This window comes from Callorhinus ursinus, unplaced genomic scaffold, assembly GCF_003265705.2.
Source record: "Callorhinus ursinus isolate GAN/ISIS: 27379988/994484 unplaced genomic scaffold, GSC_fseal_2.0 scaffold9, whole genome shotgun sequence".
Classification (NCBI taxonomy): domain Eukaryota; kingdom Metazoa; phylum Chordata; class Mammalia; order Carnivora; family Otariidae; genus Callorhinus; species Callorhinus ursinus.
In genome coordinates this window covers 46,541,221-46,559,708 of record NW_027397071.1, presented here as the reverse complement: position 1 = coordinate 46,559,708, position 18,488 = coordinate 46,541,221, and the positions used below count along the sequence as shown (strand labels likewise).

The window sequence follows — 18,488 nt, the reverse complement described above, 5'->3', positions numbered from 1 at the left end:
TCTCTCTCTCTCTCCCAACCCTCCCTCCCCACCAGTTATTTTGCCCATTAAGACTAAGGACCTGTTGGGTGCCTGGGTGGCTCAATTGGTTAAGCGACTGCCTTCAGCTCAGGTCATGATCCTGGAGTCCCAGGATTGAGTCCCACATCGGGCTCCCTGCTCAGCAGGGAGTCGGCTTCTCCCTCTGACCCTCTTCCCTCTTGTGCTCTCTATCTCTCATTCTCTCTCTCTCAAATAAATAAATAAAATCTTAAAAAAAAAAAAAAAGACTAAGGACCTGTTGTCCTTGGACTCCAGTGGCAGGAAAGAGAATCTCTGTAGCTGAATCTTCATGCCTTCTTGATTTATGAGAATTTGTTCAAAGTTACAACCTCCTAAAAAGAAGAGATACTGTTTTTGACTTAGGAAGCCCAGGTTGACTACCCAAGGCTGAGCAATTCTCCTTTCCCTAACTTAATAGTCCTTATATCCACATTCATTCCTGACCACTGGTTATCATACTTAGCGGAGGTTAAAGGAGAACTGTTGTCACACTCTTTTCTGGGTTTTCTAGAAATCTCCATGAGCCGGAACTGATAGGCTCATGCTTTGTCAGGAGAGTTGACATATATAGTCTCAAGGAAGCAAGAGTGAGGGAATGAGCCAGGAAAGGACCAAAGCAAACACAAGGAGGTCAAATTACTGAGCTGGCCACAGCACCAACAGAAAATACAGCTGGTTGCTTGGCCACTAGGGACATTCCCAGAAAAAACATATGGGAATACAATGACAGGGAAAGAGAAGAACTTAACTGTCATTGGTGAAAATTTACCCATAGGGTATCAACTCCCTTACATGCTGGCTTACACTGCTGGTCCCTCCAGGAAGCTGCTGGGAGTAAGAACTAAGACATCAGAGTTGGCATCTATAGCATGAGCCACAGTGCCCCAGGTGAGCCAGGAGTATACCTGCCTAAAGTTTGTAGACTGCAACCTGCAGCCTTAGCCTTGAAGGCCCAGCCAGGCAAGCCAGTGAGTATGCATGGGCTCTGAGTCATCCCAGGAAACTGTGCCTCCATGGTTCCAGAGAAGTCTGGAGTGGACACTAAGAGGGATGGGGAGAGTAGGAGGATTGCAGGCTGGCTGACTAAGATGCAAGGACAGAGCCCCTGACATGAAGACAGTGAAACAGAGCTCAATGAAACTCTTTTCAGGAAAAATGGAAACCACTTTTCTGTAACCTCTAAGGATATGGTTGGGGCCAAGCAATCTTCCTGGAGAGCCACCAGAAGCACCAAGCAGAACACCAAGCACACAGCCAAATGAATCATTGGAGGCTAAGGAGACATAAACCAGGTCCAGGCCTCTTCTTCCCATTTGTGGCCTCCTATTCACACCACTTACCGGTCATGTACTCTCAGCTCCGACTGCCTGTGGTGTCCTAAAAGGAGCATGGGCTTTGAAGCCCAGCCCTGTCACTAACAGTATACTGATAGGCAGTTTCAATTCTCTGAGCTCCAGTTTCTTTGTCTGTGTTATCAAGATATTAACACCTACTTCATGAGATGGTTGTAGTGATTAGATGATACCTGGTATGCAAAGTGTTTAATCTAGTACCAGGCACAGAGAAGGCACTGAGGTGATAAGCTCTAGGGTGGAGGTTTCAGCTGGCTTGACTCTTCTTCCTGTGTGCAGCATGGTAGATACGAGTCCATTTCCCTTAAAAGAAAGTACAAGAAAGTGATAGACAAATGAAAATTTCTCTAAAAAAACACCATTGGTCCTCACCTCTTTCGTCCTCAGAACACCTGAATGTTTCACCCAGGTAACTCGCTGTCTTAGTAGACCAATATTACGTATTTATATTAGATGTTCCCAGGCCTATGATGTCAGTTGCTGCTGATGTTTTTCTTCATATTTATTAGGCTAACAGTAGCCTTGGAGGTCAGTATTCTTGCACACGTCCTTAGCCATCCAGTCCATTTCCCACTTTGCTCAGATGTGTTAGAGTGCTGCAACCCCTTTCCATTTTTGAAGTTTTCCATCCAGTGGTGTGCCTGGGTGGCTCACTCGGTTAAGCATTGACTCTTGATATCGGCTCAGGTCTTGAACTCAGGGTCGTGAGTTTAAGCCCCGCATTGGGCTCTGCACTGGGCATGGAGTCTACGTAATTTTTTTTTCATCCAGACTATACAGATGCATTTGTGACAGTTTACAGCCTCAGAAGACCTAGAGAGATGGTTAAGAGGATCTGTCATAGTGCAGCTTAGTTAGGTGGTACTGCTGGAATGTTGCTTGTCCAGTGTGCTCAAGTGGTAACCACACCATCAGTGGCTGCTCTTTGAGTAAGTTTAGCACCTTTGAGGTGAAGGACTGACTGGAAGCAACAGCTTTTTCTGAGTATGGCTAATCATTCCAAGAAAAGAATTTTGGTTTCACCTAGTATGGTAAGCTTAACCTTATCTAGTGAGGGAGTAAACAGCGTCTTTTCTTTTTTGTGGTAAGTGATATCCTTTTTTGTAGTGTCATTGTATATCCTGAGAATGTGGTCATAAAGTTGGCTGGTTTTTCAGAACTGGGAATGGGTAATTTAACCTTTTCTTCCCAGCCTCTCCTTGGGTTTGGGTGGTTCTACTACCAAGAATTCGTTCAAGTTGTGTGGTTGCTAAGCAGTCAGTGCTCTAGCTTAACCTTGCAGGGTTGATCTACAAACTACTTAGAAAATCAAGGTAATAAATGAAAGACAATGGATCCTTGCTTGGTTGTTTTCAATATATGCTTGACTGTTGATATTTCTGAAAGCTGTTTTTCTAAGACATTTAATTTCCCATAGTAAGTAGGGCTTTTAAATACATTAACAACCGTGGGACGCCTGGGTGGCTCAGTCAGTTGGCTCTGAATCTTGATTTCAGCTTGAGTCATGATCTCGGGGTTGTGGGATTGAGCCCCACGTCGGACTCCATGTGGAGCCTCCTTGGGAGTCTCTCTTGCCCTCACCTTTGCCCCTCACCCTGTTGCAATCTCTCCCTAAAAAAAACAAAAATGGTAACAACCATAATGCTCATAGAAACTTATTATATTGCAAGCTATTTTAATTTTCAGAGGCTTTGATTTCTGTCCTTTATTGGGGGGGTGTCAGCTATCGTACACTTGTATTGAAGAGAATGAGATCTGAATTGCCCTGGGACAGATAGTTTCTGCCAAAACCAAGTCCTGGGCTGAAGTAGACACCTTGATTTCATGGTGTGGGGACCTCATGTTGGGAAAGTTGACTTGATTTTTCAGTAAAAGCTGTGCTCTTTAAAATGAGAGTCTCTGCAAACTTTTAGGAGTAAAGGTACGAGTAAGAATTGTTTCATTACTTAAAGGTGCCACATGCTTTATATCTCATTTGGTCATCATTACCTATGAAGGGTTAAGGTAATGATGGTGGTTTGAACACATATATTTACATTGATCCCCCTGAAATTAAGCCAAGATGCAGTAAAGAAAATTTTCTAGAGGCACAAACCCTAAAGGACAAAAGGGATAGGAGGGGAGACATATCAACAAACTTTTGGAAGCTGGAAAACAGGTAGATCAGTGATAATTGGCTTAGCCAGCAGTGAGAAACATCTTGATGCAACGTGAGTGAATGCAGAATCTCCCGCCCCAGAAAGACTCAGAAATTGGTGATACCATGTCCTTCTGGGAGTGAGGGTAAGAATGGGACTAAAAATGAGAGGTTTGATTGAAAAATCTATTTGAAAAACAGATTCTCAGATCTCTTTCCCAATTCCATGTAGCTAGACGTTCACAGCTCTGCTACTCTGGCATAAGACTGGAGGCTTGGCATTAAAGGGTCACTAAACTAGCTCCAGCCAGTTCAGCTGAGATTGGTAGTACCATGCTGGAAAACAAAGGGGATTAAAGGAACATTTGCATACAGCTCCCTTCAGCCCTATACCCTCCTCCACTCAAGTTAGAATATCCTTTTCTGGGAAATCTGATAAGTCCAAGAGGAAATACCTAAAATTATTTACAACATAGGTTCCCAAGGAAGCCTCGCCAGATCACCTTGGAGTAAAACCCAGAGTCAGCAAACACCCCTCAGCTGACACACATGCAGAGCTCCAATCTGTAATTTAGTGCCTCACTCCTATACATGAGTAAAAATATAACGATCTGGGGAAAATGTCTACTATGAAAGATAGAAACCAGAACAAATGTATGCAACAAAGCATATAAGCAAAGTGGAAGAAATAGAGTGTATTCAGGGAGAAGAAATGTTAAAAAACAAAAACTATCCTTGATATCCTCAGAGAATTACAAGAAACTAGTGCATATAGAATAAAAATAGGATGCAGTGTGGAAAGGAAATACTCAGAGAAAACATTGCCCCCAAAGATAAACAAATGAAAAACTTAATAGGAGGGTGGATGTATACACTGAGGAGGTTTTTCCTTGAGAGTAGAACAGAAAGACCAAGAGCTTAAAAATATAGAAGATAAGGTATAAAATTAGAGGAAAATCCAACCTATAAAAACTAGGGATTTTTAGAAAGGAAAAAATAGGAGAATCGATGGAGAAATAATTCAAGACTATTCCCCAAACTGAAGGATATAAGTTCTCAGAATATATGAACTCTGAGAAACCAGAAGAGAATAGACCCTCCTTAAGCATATCTTTGTGAAAATTCAGAAAAGTGGGGACAAAGAAAAGATTCTACAATCTTCTGAAAATTAAAAACAGTGGTTCAAGAATCAAAATGGCTTCAGGCTTCTTTTTTTTTTAAGATTTTATTTATTTATTTGTCAGAAAGAAAGAGCACAAGCAGGGTGAGCGGCAGACAGAGCAGAGGGAGAAGCAGGCTCCCCACTGAGGAAGGAGCCCTTCCCGATGTGGGACTGAATCCCAGGATCCAGGATCATGACCTGAGCCAAAAGCAGATGCTCAACCGACTGAGCCACCCAGGCATCCCTGGCTTTAGGCTTCTTAACAGCACCCTAGAATGTAGAAGACAACAGAGCATTGCCTCCAAAATCCTGGATGAAAATTCTTTTCAACTTAGAATTCAATACTCAGCCAAAGTATCAGTCGAGTGTGAGGGTAGAGTAAAGACATTTTTAATCGTGCTCAAAATATTTCCTCCCTGTACCCTTTCCCAGGAATTACTGGAGGATGTACCCCACCATCACAAAAAATTAAATCAGGGGAGAAGAAGGAATTGGATTTAAGAAACAAGAGGTCAAACACTGGAAAATGAAGGAATTTCCATTATACTAAGGACTGGCAATATCAGAATAACAGCTGTGTACCAGGCACAGAGGCAAACCTGTCTTGTTGGATAGTTCCCAGGGACCCTAGAAAGAGGTCTTCAGGCAATTGAAACAGCATTTGAATATGTTGAACAGTGGTTCAGATAATTGGCTTGAGAGTTTGGAATTATATTAGGAATAAGAAAACTAATGGAGGAACGGGACAATTTTTTTACTGGCTCCAGAATAAACAAAAAGTTGTACAGAAAATGAGAAGTTAATGTAGTAGTCTCTAAGTGGATCATAAGTAGTTATGTATACAGATATATACAGTGTATATATACATTTAACCATGCTCAAAATATTTCCTTCCTGGCACCCTTTCCCAGGGAACTGTATATAGTATATGCAGAGTGTGTGTATGTGCATGTGTATATATATATATATATATATATATGTGTGTGTGTGTGTGTATGTGTATATATAGCTCATATGTATTCAATATAAGATATACATATTTCATATATATATGAAAGAGTCTGTTCTTTTAGGAAAAAAGTTTATTATTCCATTAAACAAAACTATATGAGCTACATATTAATATACCCATTTTATAGATGAAGAAACTGAACTTCTGACAAGTTAACCTGTCCACTATCACACAGGGGGCAATTATTGTGCCCAGGTCTGTGGTGTTTGCTAAGGACAAAAAAAAAAAAAAGTTATTTATTCCATCAATTGCAGGTTTTTTTTTTTTTGGTACAGACCTAGCACTGAATGTTCACCTGTCGGGGAGAGTGGGGGAATGTGGTGGTAAAAAGCTCAGACTCAAGTCTGCTACTCCTAGTCTGCCACTTCACAGTTTTGTAATTTGGGACAAGATAGTTAACCTCTAAGTCTTAGTTTCCTCTTTGATAAATTGAGGATGATAACAATAAATACTTGATAGAGCTGCTGTGATGTCTAATTGAGAAAAACCTCATATAACGCATAGGACTTGGCATGTAATGTTTGATCCGTATTCACTATTATTATTAGAAAACGTTCATGCCCTAGAAGCAAATTTGAATTTGGTGGAATCTAGACATAGGGAAAGTATTGTTATCTTATTGTCAAATAATAACAATGTGATTGAGATATCAACTATGTGCTGTTTACAATATGAGGCTTTGCACTTTGTTTTTAAAGTTGTTCCAGAACAGCCTCAAAACTTATCTTGTATACAGAAGGGAGAACGTGGGACTGTGACCTGCACCTGGGACAGAGGACGTGACACCCATCTATATACTGCATATACTTTACAGTGAGTGAGAGACTGTATTTTTGCAAGTGTTTTGTAGGTGTTATCTTAGACTACATTTAGAAATATCTAATAGTTTTATTTTTGCCAGAGAGAAGAAGCAATAGACACCTCTAGGTAACCTAATTAGGTACTTAAAAAAAAAATGTCTAGGGTTCATCAGTTAAAACTGGTTCATCTAAAGTGTGAGAACTAAGGTCTTGAATCTGAGATCTAACTCGGAGTTCTCAGAGCATCCGAGGTCCATGTTATGGATGTTTCTCCCTGCTCTAATAGGATTAAACTGGCTGCATTATATCCCTTCCCTGTTTTGCCGTTGCAGACTCTTGGGGTCATAACATATAAATAGACTCATCCTTGTGGTAGCTTTCCATTAGCTTTGGAGGAGTTTCTTTTTAAAGCACCTTTGCCTGACCTGAAAGTCCACACAAAGGAGAGTCTGGGAGAGTCTGTTCTCTGGAGTTGATCCCATAATCCCATCCAAAGATCCAGCTGGTTTGCCCTATGCCTAAGTGAGCAGGAAATGGGGGAAAGGAAGTGGAGCCCAGGGTTCCAGTCTGTACCAGAAGCTGGCACTTCTGTGCAGAAAATGTCTACACGGCCATGGATCCTTTGTATAACAATTATATCTGCCTTGAGGAGCCAGGATGCCAGCCAGTGTTTTGGGAATTTAGGTGGTGTAGGTATGGTTACTTATCTACATGAACATCGAAAAGTCTCAATCCTACCAAAAAAGGGGAGAGGGGAAAAAATATGGTCCTATTTAGGACCATAGAATACAAATATTCCTATAATGTATCCCCTAGTAATAAGACTGACCTTAACAAAATGTCTAGAATTTTAAATACTTGAATATTCTATTCCTTTGTACTAGAAGGAGCCAGTAGCTCATAAAGTATCTTGCTAAACACGACTGTCTTTTATTTATAGGTTAAATGGACCAAAAAATTTAACTTGGCAGAAGCAATGTAATGGTCATTATTGTGACCATTTGGACCTTGGAGTCAACCTGACCCCTGAATTGCCTGAATCCAGCTACACAGCCAAGGTTACTGCTATCAATAGCCTTGGAACTGCTTCTTCATTTCCATCCACGTTTACATTCTTGGACATAGGTACATTTTATTTCACCTTTTTGTAGGTATCATTCATTGGTATATGAACATTATTTTAAAAATCACTCGAATGTCCTATATGTGATTGTTTCAAAAGGGACAGTATCACAAAGGATAGATATTACTTTGATGCAAGTAGAAGGGTGCATGATCCTAGAACTTTATAGAGATGGTCGTACAAAATGGAATATTCAACATTATTCTCTGTGTTGGAGAAAAAAGAGACCAGTAGTATGGAGGCACCAGCTGCCAGTGATACCATTCGACTGAGGAGAGGGTCCTGCAAGGTTATTCATGAAGCTCAGAGTAGGCACTTCTTGGCAGAGGTGTCTTTTTACCCCATGGTTACTCCATTGTTCTGAGATAGGCTACCTGTGGGCCTGCTGGGCCAGAGCAGAGGTACCAACTATCGATAAAATGTATCAAGTTACAAATGCATCTTACCCTGAGAATACCTACTTCCATTCGTCTCATCACCTTAGGAGCTGGAGTGAGCCAATCGCAGCACGTTTCTGAGCAAATATAATTAGCCCAGTTGAATCAGAGGCCACTCTCAAGCATCCTCAAGTTCTGACCATCCAAAATAGGACTGGGCTTCTGGCCTCCCTTGAGTTCTGGCCTTCCACTGTGCATGTCTCTTCTCTCTTCCCATAGCACCTCTTCGCACACATGCTGCCATGAGTCTTGACGTAGGCATTTACTGTACATTTTCCTGTCATCCTTCTCCCCATTTACCTTTCATTTCTTCCCATTGACTCTTCCTCTGTAAGGCCCCTTCTTTCCCCTCTTACTCTATTCCTGTGTTCTCTGTTCCTCTGTCCCTTCCATATGACCTTTTCCTACCAATGTTTCTTCCCTTTCTGAGAGCTGATCACCACTAGCCACCTCTGCCTTCTCAGCCGTTGGAACTCTCAGGTTTGGCATGTTGGTTTTCTTGATACATTGGATTAAATGCAGTCGACACTGTCACTTATGTCGGAGGTAGTTTATTTGGTAAAAATAAGGGTAGATTAAGGAAAATTATTTTAATGATTTTGTAGTGAATCAAACTTTTTCTTCTCTGAAAAACCAGGGGTTTCTCTCTTGTATATTTCACCAGCTCTGGTGGTCATGTATCTTAGAAATGAGTTTTGTTCAGTTCTTTCTAGCTCATGTCAAAGGTTATTTCCAATTGTAGAGCCTGAATCACACTTTTTTGTTTGTCCTGATTACCAGTGAGGCCTCTTCCTCCATGGGACGTCAGAATCAAATGTGTAAACGCTTCTGTGAGCAGATGTATCCTTCAGTGGAACGATGAGGGACTGGTGCTGCTTAATCGACTCAGATATCGGCCCAACAGCAGTGGGGCCTGGAAAATGGTAATGGTTTTAGAGTAAAAGGGAAAATCAGGGAGGGGCTCTTAATATCACTGCAGAGATCTCTGTCTTTTCATGCCAGCAAAATACGGGGTTTAAGAATATTTAGCCCTAAAGTACACACTTGAGATAGATCAGATAGTCATATACAACTCTGTTTGTTAAGAAATAAGATTTTATTTATATCTGAGAAAGAGAGAGTGCGAACAAGCAGGCCGGAGTGCGGGGGATGGAGGTAGAGGCAGAGGCAGAGGGAGAAGCAGGCTCCCCGCGGAGCAAGGAGCCTGAGGCGGGGCTCCATCCCAGGACCCTGGGATAATGATCTGAGCCGAAGGCAGACGCCCAAAGGACTGAGTCACCCAGGCGTCCTTGATTCTGAAATTTTTTTAGCCACAGGCTTCTGTAAACCAATATTAATTTTCTGTGATTTATTTCTCGTAAAGGACTCACTTCACCTTGTTATGCTACAACTCCCTCTGTATTACTTTTTAGTATTTTTTTTAACATATTAGAAAGAGGAATATTAGGAAATGTCCATAGAGACCTATATGGAATTGAATATTCCAAAGATAAAGACCCATACTTTGATCTAATATTAGACATTAATTTTTTTAACAATTAAATTGTAAGATTATAATTCCTCCTGGTATTTTTGTAAAATATAATGACATAAAAATAACAGAAGGTAAGTTCCACATATAGCTGAAACTCAGGAGAAATATAGTAATTAATTTTTTAATATAATTAAAGTTTTCTTTCTGAAGCCAGTTCTATGTCTGTGTTAAAACCTGGGTGGTTCAGTCCGTTAAGCATCTGCCTTCAGCTCAGGTCATGATCTCAGGGTCCTGGGATCTAGAACTCTGATCTCTGCTCCGCAGGGAGTCTCTCTGTCCCTCTCCCTCTGCTTCTCTCCCTGCTCTTGCTTGCTCTATCTTGCTCTCTCTTTCTCTCTCAAATACATAAAATCTTTTTAAAAGAAACATTTATCACATTATAATTGTGACCAAATAAAAAACAATCTCTAGAAAATTCTCCAAGACTTTTCTGAGAATTGGTATTTTTCAGCTTGTTTCAGGATCCCCCTTGGGGCCTTATAGATGGGTTCTTAGACCCCAGAGTTTGTTTTTATTGAGAAGCTAATTCAGATTAACATCATTTGTATTCAATAACCCTGTCATTGTCTTCTCAATGAATGACAGATCTAAAAAAATAGAAAAGGTTATCTACTCAAGTTTCTTACCTATGTGTGTCAAAATTCTTTCATTTAATTTTAAATAGATCCCTTTAAAAAAATTTTGTCTGATTCAAGGTCAGTGCTACAAATACCAAAGGAAGACATGATTTGCTGGATCTGAAACCATTTACAGAGTATGAATTTCAGATTTCCGCTAAGCTACATCTATATAAAGGTAGTTGGAGTGATTGGAGTGAACCGTTGAGAACACAAACCCCAGAAGAAGGTATGTGTTTTAAAGAGAGTGGAAGGAGAGGGAGGAGAGACAGGAGGGGGAGAGGAAGATACAAGGATTTCCTTGGAATAGGATCTCTAAGTACTGGTACTAAACCAACAAGTTAATTTAATGCATTAACTAACAAGTAAATGAGTACATTAACTAACAACTTAATTTTGACATTAGCTTAAGTACTGTAACTATCCAGGGCTATATGTTTATATTGCTAGGAAATTTTTAACATTCGGTAAGTCCTCCTCTTTCTTGCCACATGTTGTCATGTTGGTTACAAGCTGAAGCTTCAGTAATGTTTGGTTATAACTCTATTTCTATTTCACTTCTTATCTCAGGAACTCTCTCATTCCACAAAACCATAACCGGTAATTTCATTCCTTTATAAAAGTTAAAACTTGATACATTTTACCTTTTGGATTCTATGAAAATTAAAAGCTTGAAAGAAGGTAGACTCTGGAGACATAACATTTTTTTTTCATCATTAGTTTTTGATGTAGTGTTCCATGATTCATTGTTTGCGTATAACACCCAGTGCTCCATTCAATACGTGCCCTCCTTAATACCCATCACCAGGCTAACCCATCCCCCCACCCCCCTCCCCTCTAAAACCCTCAGTTTGTTTCTCAGAGTTCATAGTCTCTCATGGTTTGTGGAGACATAACATTTTAAATAAAGTTTAACATCCAGCAATCTTCTCTCCTCCAAATATTATGGCACTGCCCTTCATCATGCCTTTGGTACTCACTGCTCAAATGGGGGCCACCAGACTGCCCATAGCTATGGAAAGGATATCAAATATAATTCTCAGTCTGATGGGATTTTCTTTTTGGCAATTATAGGGAAGACAACTTACGAAGGTGTAATCAAACATTTTATTGGAGCAAAATTACCTGTATGAGCTTTATGTCAATATTAGCAAATCTTTGGATACACAGGAAGTAGCCATCTGAATATTAGTTTTTTCTGTTTTTTTTTATTATGTTCAGTTAGCCACTGTATAGTACATCATCAGTTTTTGATGTAGTGTTCAACGATTCATCAGTTACACATGACACCCAGTGCTCATCACAACACGTGCTCTCCTTAATACCCATCACCCTGTTACCCCCCCAACCCCGTCCCCACTGAAACCCTCAGTTTGTTTCCTGGGTTCCATAGTCTCTCATGGTTCATCTCCCTCTCTGATTTCTCCCCCTACAGATTTCCCTCCCTTCCCCTATGGCCCTTTGTGCTATTGTTTATGTTCCACATATGAGTGAAACCATATGATAATTGTCTTTCTCTGCTTGACTTACTTCACTTAGCATAATCCCCTCCAGTTCCATCCATGTTGATGCAAATGGTGGCTATTCTTCATTTCTGATGGCTGAATAATATTCCGTTGTATATATGTACCACATCTTCTTTATCCATTCATCTGTCGAAGGGCTTCTTGGCTCCTTCCACAGTTTGGCTATTGTGGGCATTGCTGCTATGAACATTGGGGTGCATGTGCCCCTTCTTCTCACTACATCTGTATCTTTGGGGTAAATACCTAGCAGTGCAATCTCTGGGTCATAGGGTAGCTCTGTTCTTAACATCTTGAGGAACGTCCATATTTTTTTCCAGAGTGGTTGTATCAGCTTACATTCCCATGAACAGTGTAAGAGGGCTCCCCTTTCTCCACATCCTCGCCAACATTTGTTGTTTCCTGTTTTGTTAATTTTTGCCATTCTAATTGGTGTAAGGTGTTATCTCATTGTGGTTTTGATTTGTATTTCCCTGATGGCTAGTGATGTTGAGCATTTTTTCATGTGTCTGTTGGCCTTTTCTATGTCTTCTTTGGATAAGTGTCTGTTCATGTCTTCTGCCCATTTTTTGACTGGGTTATTTGTTTTTTGAGTGTTGAATTTGAGAAGTTCCTTATATAAGTTTTTAAAGGTACTCATTTAGTGACATACTATATGACTTCTCTCAATCTATAAATCTGGCTCAGAAGAAAAATTACTGTCATATAATTCATTACTTTATTATGTGGAGATTTTGAAGTATTAATTTGAGAAAGTCTAAGTGCTTATTTGTAAAATTTATGGATATGTGTGCCTGTAAGTTAGTCTCATGATATAAGTTACATACATTTTCTGTGAGCTGCTAATGGCCTTTGAGAGTTGATGACACTTATCAGTGATACCCCAGTGACTTTCAAGGACCCAAAGGGTCTACTGATAAGATAAAATGCCTCATATATAAATTGTAGAATAATTGTGTATTCTTCCTTTCTTCTTATATTAATTGCATTTCTGTATTTTAAAAAATATTTTAACATAAATCCATCCAACAAATTATAATTTATTCCCTCTCATTTTATGATACAAATATCTTAATGTTGAGACACTTGCTCTCCATTTAAATGTTTGTCATTTTTATAATCCAGAGCTTACTCTTTTTATTCTTTTATTACACATAGTCAAAGTAATATATTTTTTTAAATACCTCATGAATTAGACTTTGTTTATATGCCCTACAGATAAAATTTTTGAAAATGGGCCATATTTTATGTCCAAGGCCAAGGTAGTAAATAGGCTGAGAAGCTTTTAAGTTCTATCACCTTAGGCTTAACTGTAAACCAGGGGAATTCTGGGCTTGTGAATTCTTGTCATTCTTACTGACATTTAATAATGACCTGTTTGGAGATGTATGAAAAGGGTTTTTTTTCTTTGTTTGTTTTCAGTGTCTATCTGTTGAATTAAAAACACTTCAAGGTAGGACAGTGAATTTCCCATATCCCTTAAAATAAACCACTATCATAACAATGAGTACAGCAGCTTGTTATGGTTCTGAACTCGTGGACAGTTATGAATTGAACCAAGGAACTGGCTCGTTCAGAGTAACAGGCATTTGTGAAGAAACCCATCCTCTGAGATACCACGTTTACCAAGCTCTGCTGGCTTTCTTTCAGTGTCTGCATTTCCCTTGTCTGTGCTTGATCTTTCTGTGGGTTGATGCAAAGCCTCTTCCCTCTTACTCTGAGCGGCATGGTTTTCACCCCTTACCGCTGTTTCTGTCATCAGTTTCTTTATGAAACGCCAACTGATGTCACCTAAAAGGTGTGAATTTTTTTTAGCACTTCTTCCTTTTCAACCTTTGACTGTGTACTCAAATGTAACTTGGCATTTAAAAAAATTACTAGTAAGCTTTTTTAAAATTTTTTCTTTCTTTTTTTTTTTTTTTTTTTTTTTTTAGTTTTCAAAACTGTGAATGACCTTACAAGAGAGCTCTTTGCAGCCTTTGCTGCTCAAAACTGAGAGCAATGTTATCTTCTGGTGGATTGGGCACAGTTATTTAGATCATGTCAGCAGAGAATGAGGGCTTTATTTACTCCGTTATGGCCCTTTCCTATGTCATTAAATTCAACTCCTGACATGGTCCTCCATGTAAAACACTTTTTAAGTGGCCACTAAGTAAGGAGTAGGAGGAAAGAACTTGCTTTCCTCTCTTGAGGAGGACAGTCCCTCAGTCGGTATCTGTCAAAAGCAGGCCTGATACCGGGAACTGAGCAACCATATTTTGACTGTAGTGGAAAAACATTCTTGAGTTTGGGCTGCATGGCCTCCAGACATGCCTGAGAATACATGCAGGTGTTGGGGGAAGGTGATTCCCTCACCACTCAGAACACCCAGGAGGAGACTCCAAGATAAAGATGAACAGGCCATTCCTTAGAGCTGTAGAATCAGTTAGGTTTTCTGTCTGCTCATTCACCATTTTCTAAAGTCTTGTTTATATGTTTTATAATTTATAGTCTACTATGGACAGTTAATAAAGGAAACGCTACATGCTCAAACTCATGCCAGAGCAGTAAGGGAGTAGCCCTTTCCCAGCATAGGTGATGGCATGGGTGATTGGTGAGAGACCCCCAAGAGGAGAGAATGTAGGGTTACCAGTTGCAACCACCCCTTCTCAAGTTGAGATACCAGGCAATTCGTTCATTTATTTGTAATTCTGAAATATTGCCAAGATGGGTTGATTTAAATGAAGAGAAGAGCCCTGACTCCTGGTAAGCATACAGTAAATTTAGCTGTTGTTTTCTTCATTTGGAAAGGAGCTTGTTCAAGGTTCCAGAATTAATAAACAGAGAAGCCAGATTTCAAACACTGGTCTGTTCATTGCATAACCCAAGCTCTTTGCTCTGCACCCCTCAGTTACCTGGCTCTGAGAAGGCCAATTAAATACTAGAAGTTATTATTTTGGTTAGCAAGCACTTCATAACAGTCTAGCTTAGGGGTCAGCAAACATTTTCTGTAAATGTCCAGACAGTAAATATTGTATGCTTTGCAGACCATATCTCTGTCACAAGTACTAAAATTTGACATGACAGTGTATAAGCAGCCATTGACAGTACATAAATATGTAGACAAAGCTATGTTCCAATAAACCTTATTTATGGACACTGAAATTTGAATTTTATATAATTTTCATATGTCACAAAAATTATTCTTCTATTTGTTTGCAACCATTTAAAAATGTAAAAACAAAACAAAACAAAAAAAAGTAAAAACCATGGTTAATCCACAGGCTGTACCAAAACAGGGAGCAGATTTGGCCCACAGGCCATAATTTGCTGACTCCTAAACTAGCTAAACTTGAATATATCATATTTGTGTCTTTCTGCCTAAGGCTTGAGAAAATGAGAATGAAAGGTTCTTAGCTTATGAAAGAAACTTACATGCAAACATTTTCATTAGAAGGAAAATGTTATGTTTTGGATCTAATGACAGCCCCTGCCCTCCTTTCTTCTTTTGGTCTCTCTAAACTCAATACCTATCCTGGAAGAAATCAATGTCTGGGCTCAATTATTTGATAAGATGGTGATTATCCCAAAGGAAGAAATGCTTTCCCTGTAGGCTTCCAAACAGAAACCAATGAAAAATACATGCTTCTCTGGATGATCTTTAAGGAAAATGTTTGTGTATCAGGAACTGTGCCAGGTGCTGGGATACAGTGATAACTAGTCAGATACTCAGACTCAAGGGCATATGGTCTATTTTGGAATATTAGGGAAAGATTCCTGGAAGATACGACACCAAGAAGAAATGCAAAGTTCTAAGGGATTCTTGTGGCCTTCCCTCACCTGAAACATATGGCTTCCAAGGTCATTGCAGTAGGAGAAGGGAGCTAGTTTCTCCTTGAAGTACTAGATTCTTTTGAATTCTGTGAAATCTCATTTTCCTGGATTTTATTCTGCTTTATTGACCAGTTCTTCTTGGTCTCTTGCTGGTCATTTTTGTCTTCTCAGTATCAATCCTTATGGCTTCCTTCTTTTCCCAGGTGATTTTTTCCAGTCCCATGTCTCTAAAACTAGACAGATGATAGAAGATTAGATAGATAGATAGATAGATAGATAGATAGTTTCAGTCTTGGACTCCCTCCAAAACTTCAGATTTGTGCTCTAATAGCTTATTCCATATCTCACCTAGATATCAACAGACATTCTGAACCCCACATAGCCTAGACAAAACTTTTTTTCTTCAAAACAAAATGTTTCTAAAATACTTCAGTTTTAATATTTTCTATTTCAGTAAACAACACCACCATCTTCCTAGTTCCTGAAGTCAAAAATCAAGAAATTATTCTTAAATTCTCCTTTAAAAAAATTCTCCTTTTCCCCCATTCCCCTTTATCAGCACTTGACTCTTGTAAACATATTCAAAATCTGTTCGTTCCTTCTGTTGCCACTATGATTATCCTAGTTTAATCTACTTTCTCCTTACAAAGGCTAACAACAAAATGAACAGTTATTAACCTACCATTCAACTTAAATACTATAAAATTACCAATATATTCCTACCTCTGTCATGCCTCCCCAGAGGTAACTATTATCCTGTACATTTATCAGTACTTTTCTCATAGCTTTCAGAAATGTGTGTATCTCTAAACAATAATTAGTTTTGCTTGTTTCTGAGCTTAATCAAAATTATATAGTGTAATGCAACTTGCTTTGTTTCCCATCAGCAATCTGGCACAATGCCTCCATTAGTTTAGTATGGATGAAACCTCCCTGCTTCTATCAAGAAACAAGGTCTCCGCTTGTGACCTGGATGTTAAAAATGTTAAAAGAAGCTTGGGGTGCCTGGGTGGCTCAGTTAAGCATCCAATGCTTGATTTCAGCTCAGGTCATGATCTCATGGTCATGGTCTCAGGGTCATGAGATTGAGCCCTACATTGTGCTGCACAGTCAGCGGAGAGTCTGCTTGGGACTCTCTCCCTCTCTCTCTGCTCCTCCCCTGGCACACACTCTCTCTCTCAAATAAATAAATAAATCTTTTTAAAAAATGTTGAAAGTTTATGTTTCTAAGAAAAAAAAGGAGAAAGTGCCCAACTATGTCAAATGCTGCTGAGAAGTCCAATGACATAAGAACAAAGAAGTAACTATTAGATTTGGCAACACAGATTCACTGCCAACCAGAGGCAGTGTCAGTAGAATGATGGGGAGACAATCTCAGGTGCTGTAGGTTGAGAGCAAGTGTGAGGTGAGGGACTAAAGACAATTCACAGCTCTTCAGGGAGTTCTATAAAGGAGAGCAGAGATACAGGGCAATAGCTGGAGCAGGATGAGGTATCAGGAAATGCTTTGCCTGGTTTTGTTTTTAGGATCAGAGAAAATATAGTGTATTTTCAAGGTAATGATAAGGTCCCAGCAGAGAGGGAGAAATTAATGATACAAGAGAAGTGGGGGAGAGGTCCTTGATAAAGCAAGAGAGGATGGGATCCAGCACTCAGGTTAAGGGGTTGAACTTTGATGGAAGTAGGGGTGCTATGTCAGGGAATTGATGGTGAAGTTTGGAGGTTTCCATGGTGGAAAGATGAGGGAATCCCTGCCTGATTACTTCCTTTTGCTCAGTGAAGTATGAAACAAAAGCATCAGCTGAGAGAAACATACCATTAGAAGTGGGCAGGTGGAAGGAATGATGGCACCAGCTACTGGGAAGGAACAACCTGTGAATGGTGGCCCTTCACAACTAGTAAAAGAGGTGACAGAGGTGAAAAGAGAGAGTGAACCAAGTGTTAAACATCATTAATCAAGAAGGAAGAGGAATGAGGGATTCTGTATAGGACTTCCCATGCAGGCATAGTAGGTGATAACATCTGAAAGTAAAACTTGTTTAATCAAGTAGATACTTGTAAGATCTGTTTGAATCTAATTGTTTAAAACTAGATTTTAGATAAATGTGTCATCCCCAGAAAGTGCACATCAAGGAACCAGGGCAGCGAATAACTTATTTCTGCCTTGCCCTGCCGGGAGCATGACTTGGACCAAAAACTTCTCGTGTGCTGCATTTAGTCCACTACCTGAAACCTCCCAAGATAATGCCTTTTCCATATTCTCTTTGTGTTAAATTCTCCCAAGATAATGTCTTTTCCATATTCTCTTTGTGGTAAATTCTCCATTTCCACTGTTCTTGGAAATTTTTATACTCCTCCTCACTGTGTGAAAACCTCTGTCGAGGGATTGCTTTCCACCTGCGATTCAGTTGCTCTTGTCCACGTTCCTGCACTTGCCTTAGCTTTAGATATGGATGCTCATCTCAGAAGCACAAGGCTTGACTCTGATTTATTTGCCACACATACTGTTTCATAGAAACCCAGAATCTTGGGATTTTAGAGTTGAAAGCACCCTCAAGGTCATTTAGGCCAATCTCCTACTTAATTTAGGATCTTTGCTTTTTTTTTCATGCTGGTGATTCTATGCAACCCTATAGTTTCCCCATTTATTGTATAGGAGGTAGTTTCATCTCAGGAGACCCTTCATTTCTCAATATTTGTATTTTTAATAATTTGTGCCCATTTGTTTTGTAATCACTTGGACATTGGCCTTTGACTTTCCTTTTCTGGCCTGCCTATAATAGTTTCATCTGCCTTTGTTAGATAACACTGAGGTTAGAACTTCAAGAGATTTTGTTTCAGTTGAATGTCAAAGATTCTCTTTAATATCAACTCTTATTTGCTTTAAGCAGCAGTGGTTTAGCACCCCCGGTTATGAAATTTTACACTTTGAAACAC

General features: G+C 39.6%; 1 protein-coding gene across 6 annotated transcripts in view; it reads left to right on the top strand.

The window, feature by feature from the left end:
• IL12RB2 (interleukin 12 receptor subunit beta 2) overlaps positions 1-18,488 on the top strand; it is a 76,202-nt gene that overhangs the window by 13,888 nt on the left and 43,826 nt on the right. For all 6 annotated transcript variants that reach the window (XM_025871800.2, XM_025871797.2, XM_025871801.2 and 3 more), the window contains 4 exons: positions 6,404-6,518; positions 7,446-7,630; positions 8,846-8,988; positions 10,295-10,445. In XM_025871800.2, the coding sequence (XP_025727585.1) occupies positions 6,404-6,518; positions 7,446-7,630; positions 8,846-8,988; positions 10,295-10,445 (594 nt within the window). The remainder of the gene's footprint in view (positions 1-6,403; positions 6,519-7,445; positions 7,631-8,845; positions 8,989-10,294; positions 10,446-18,488) is intronic.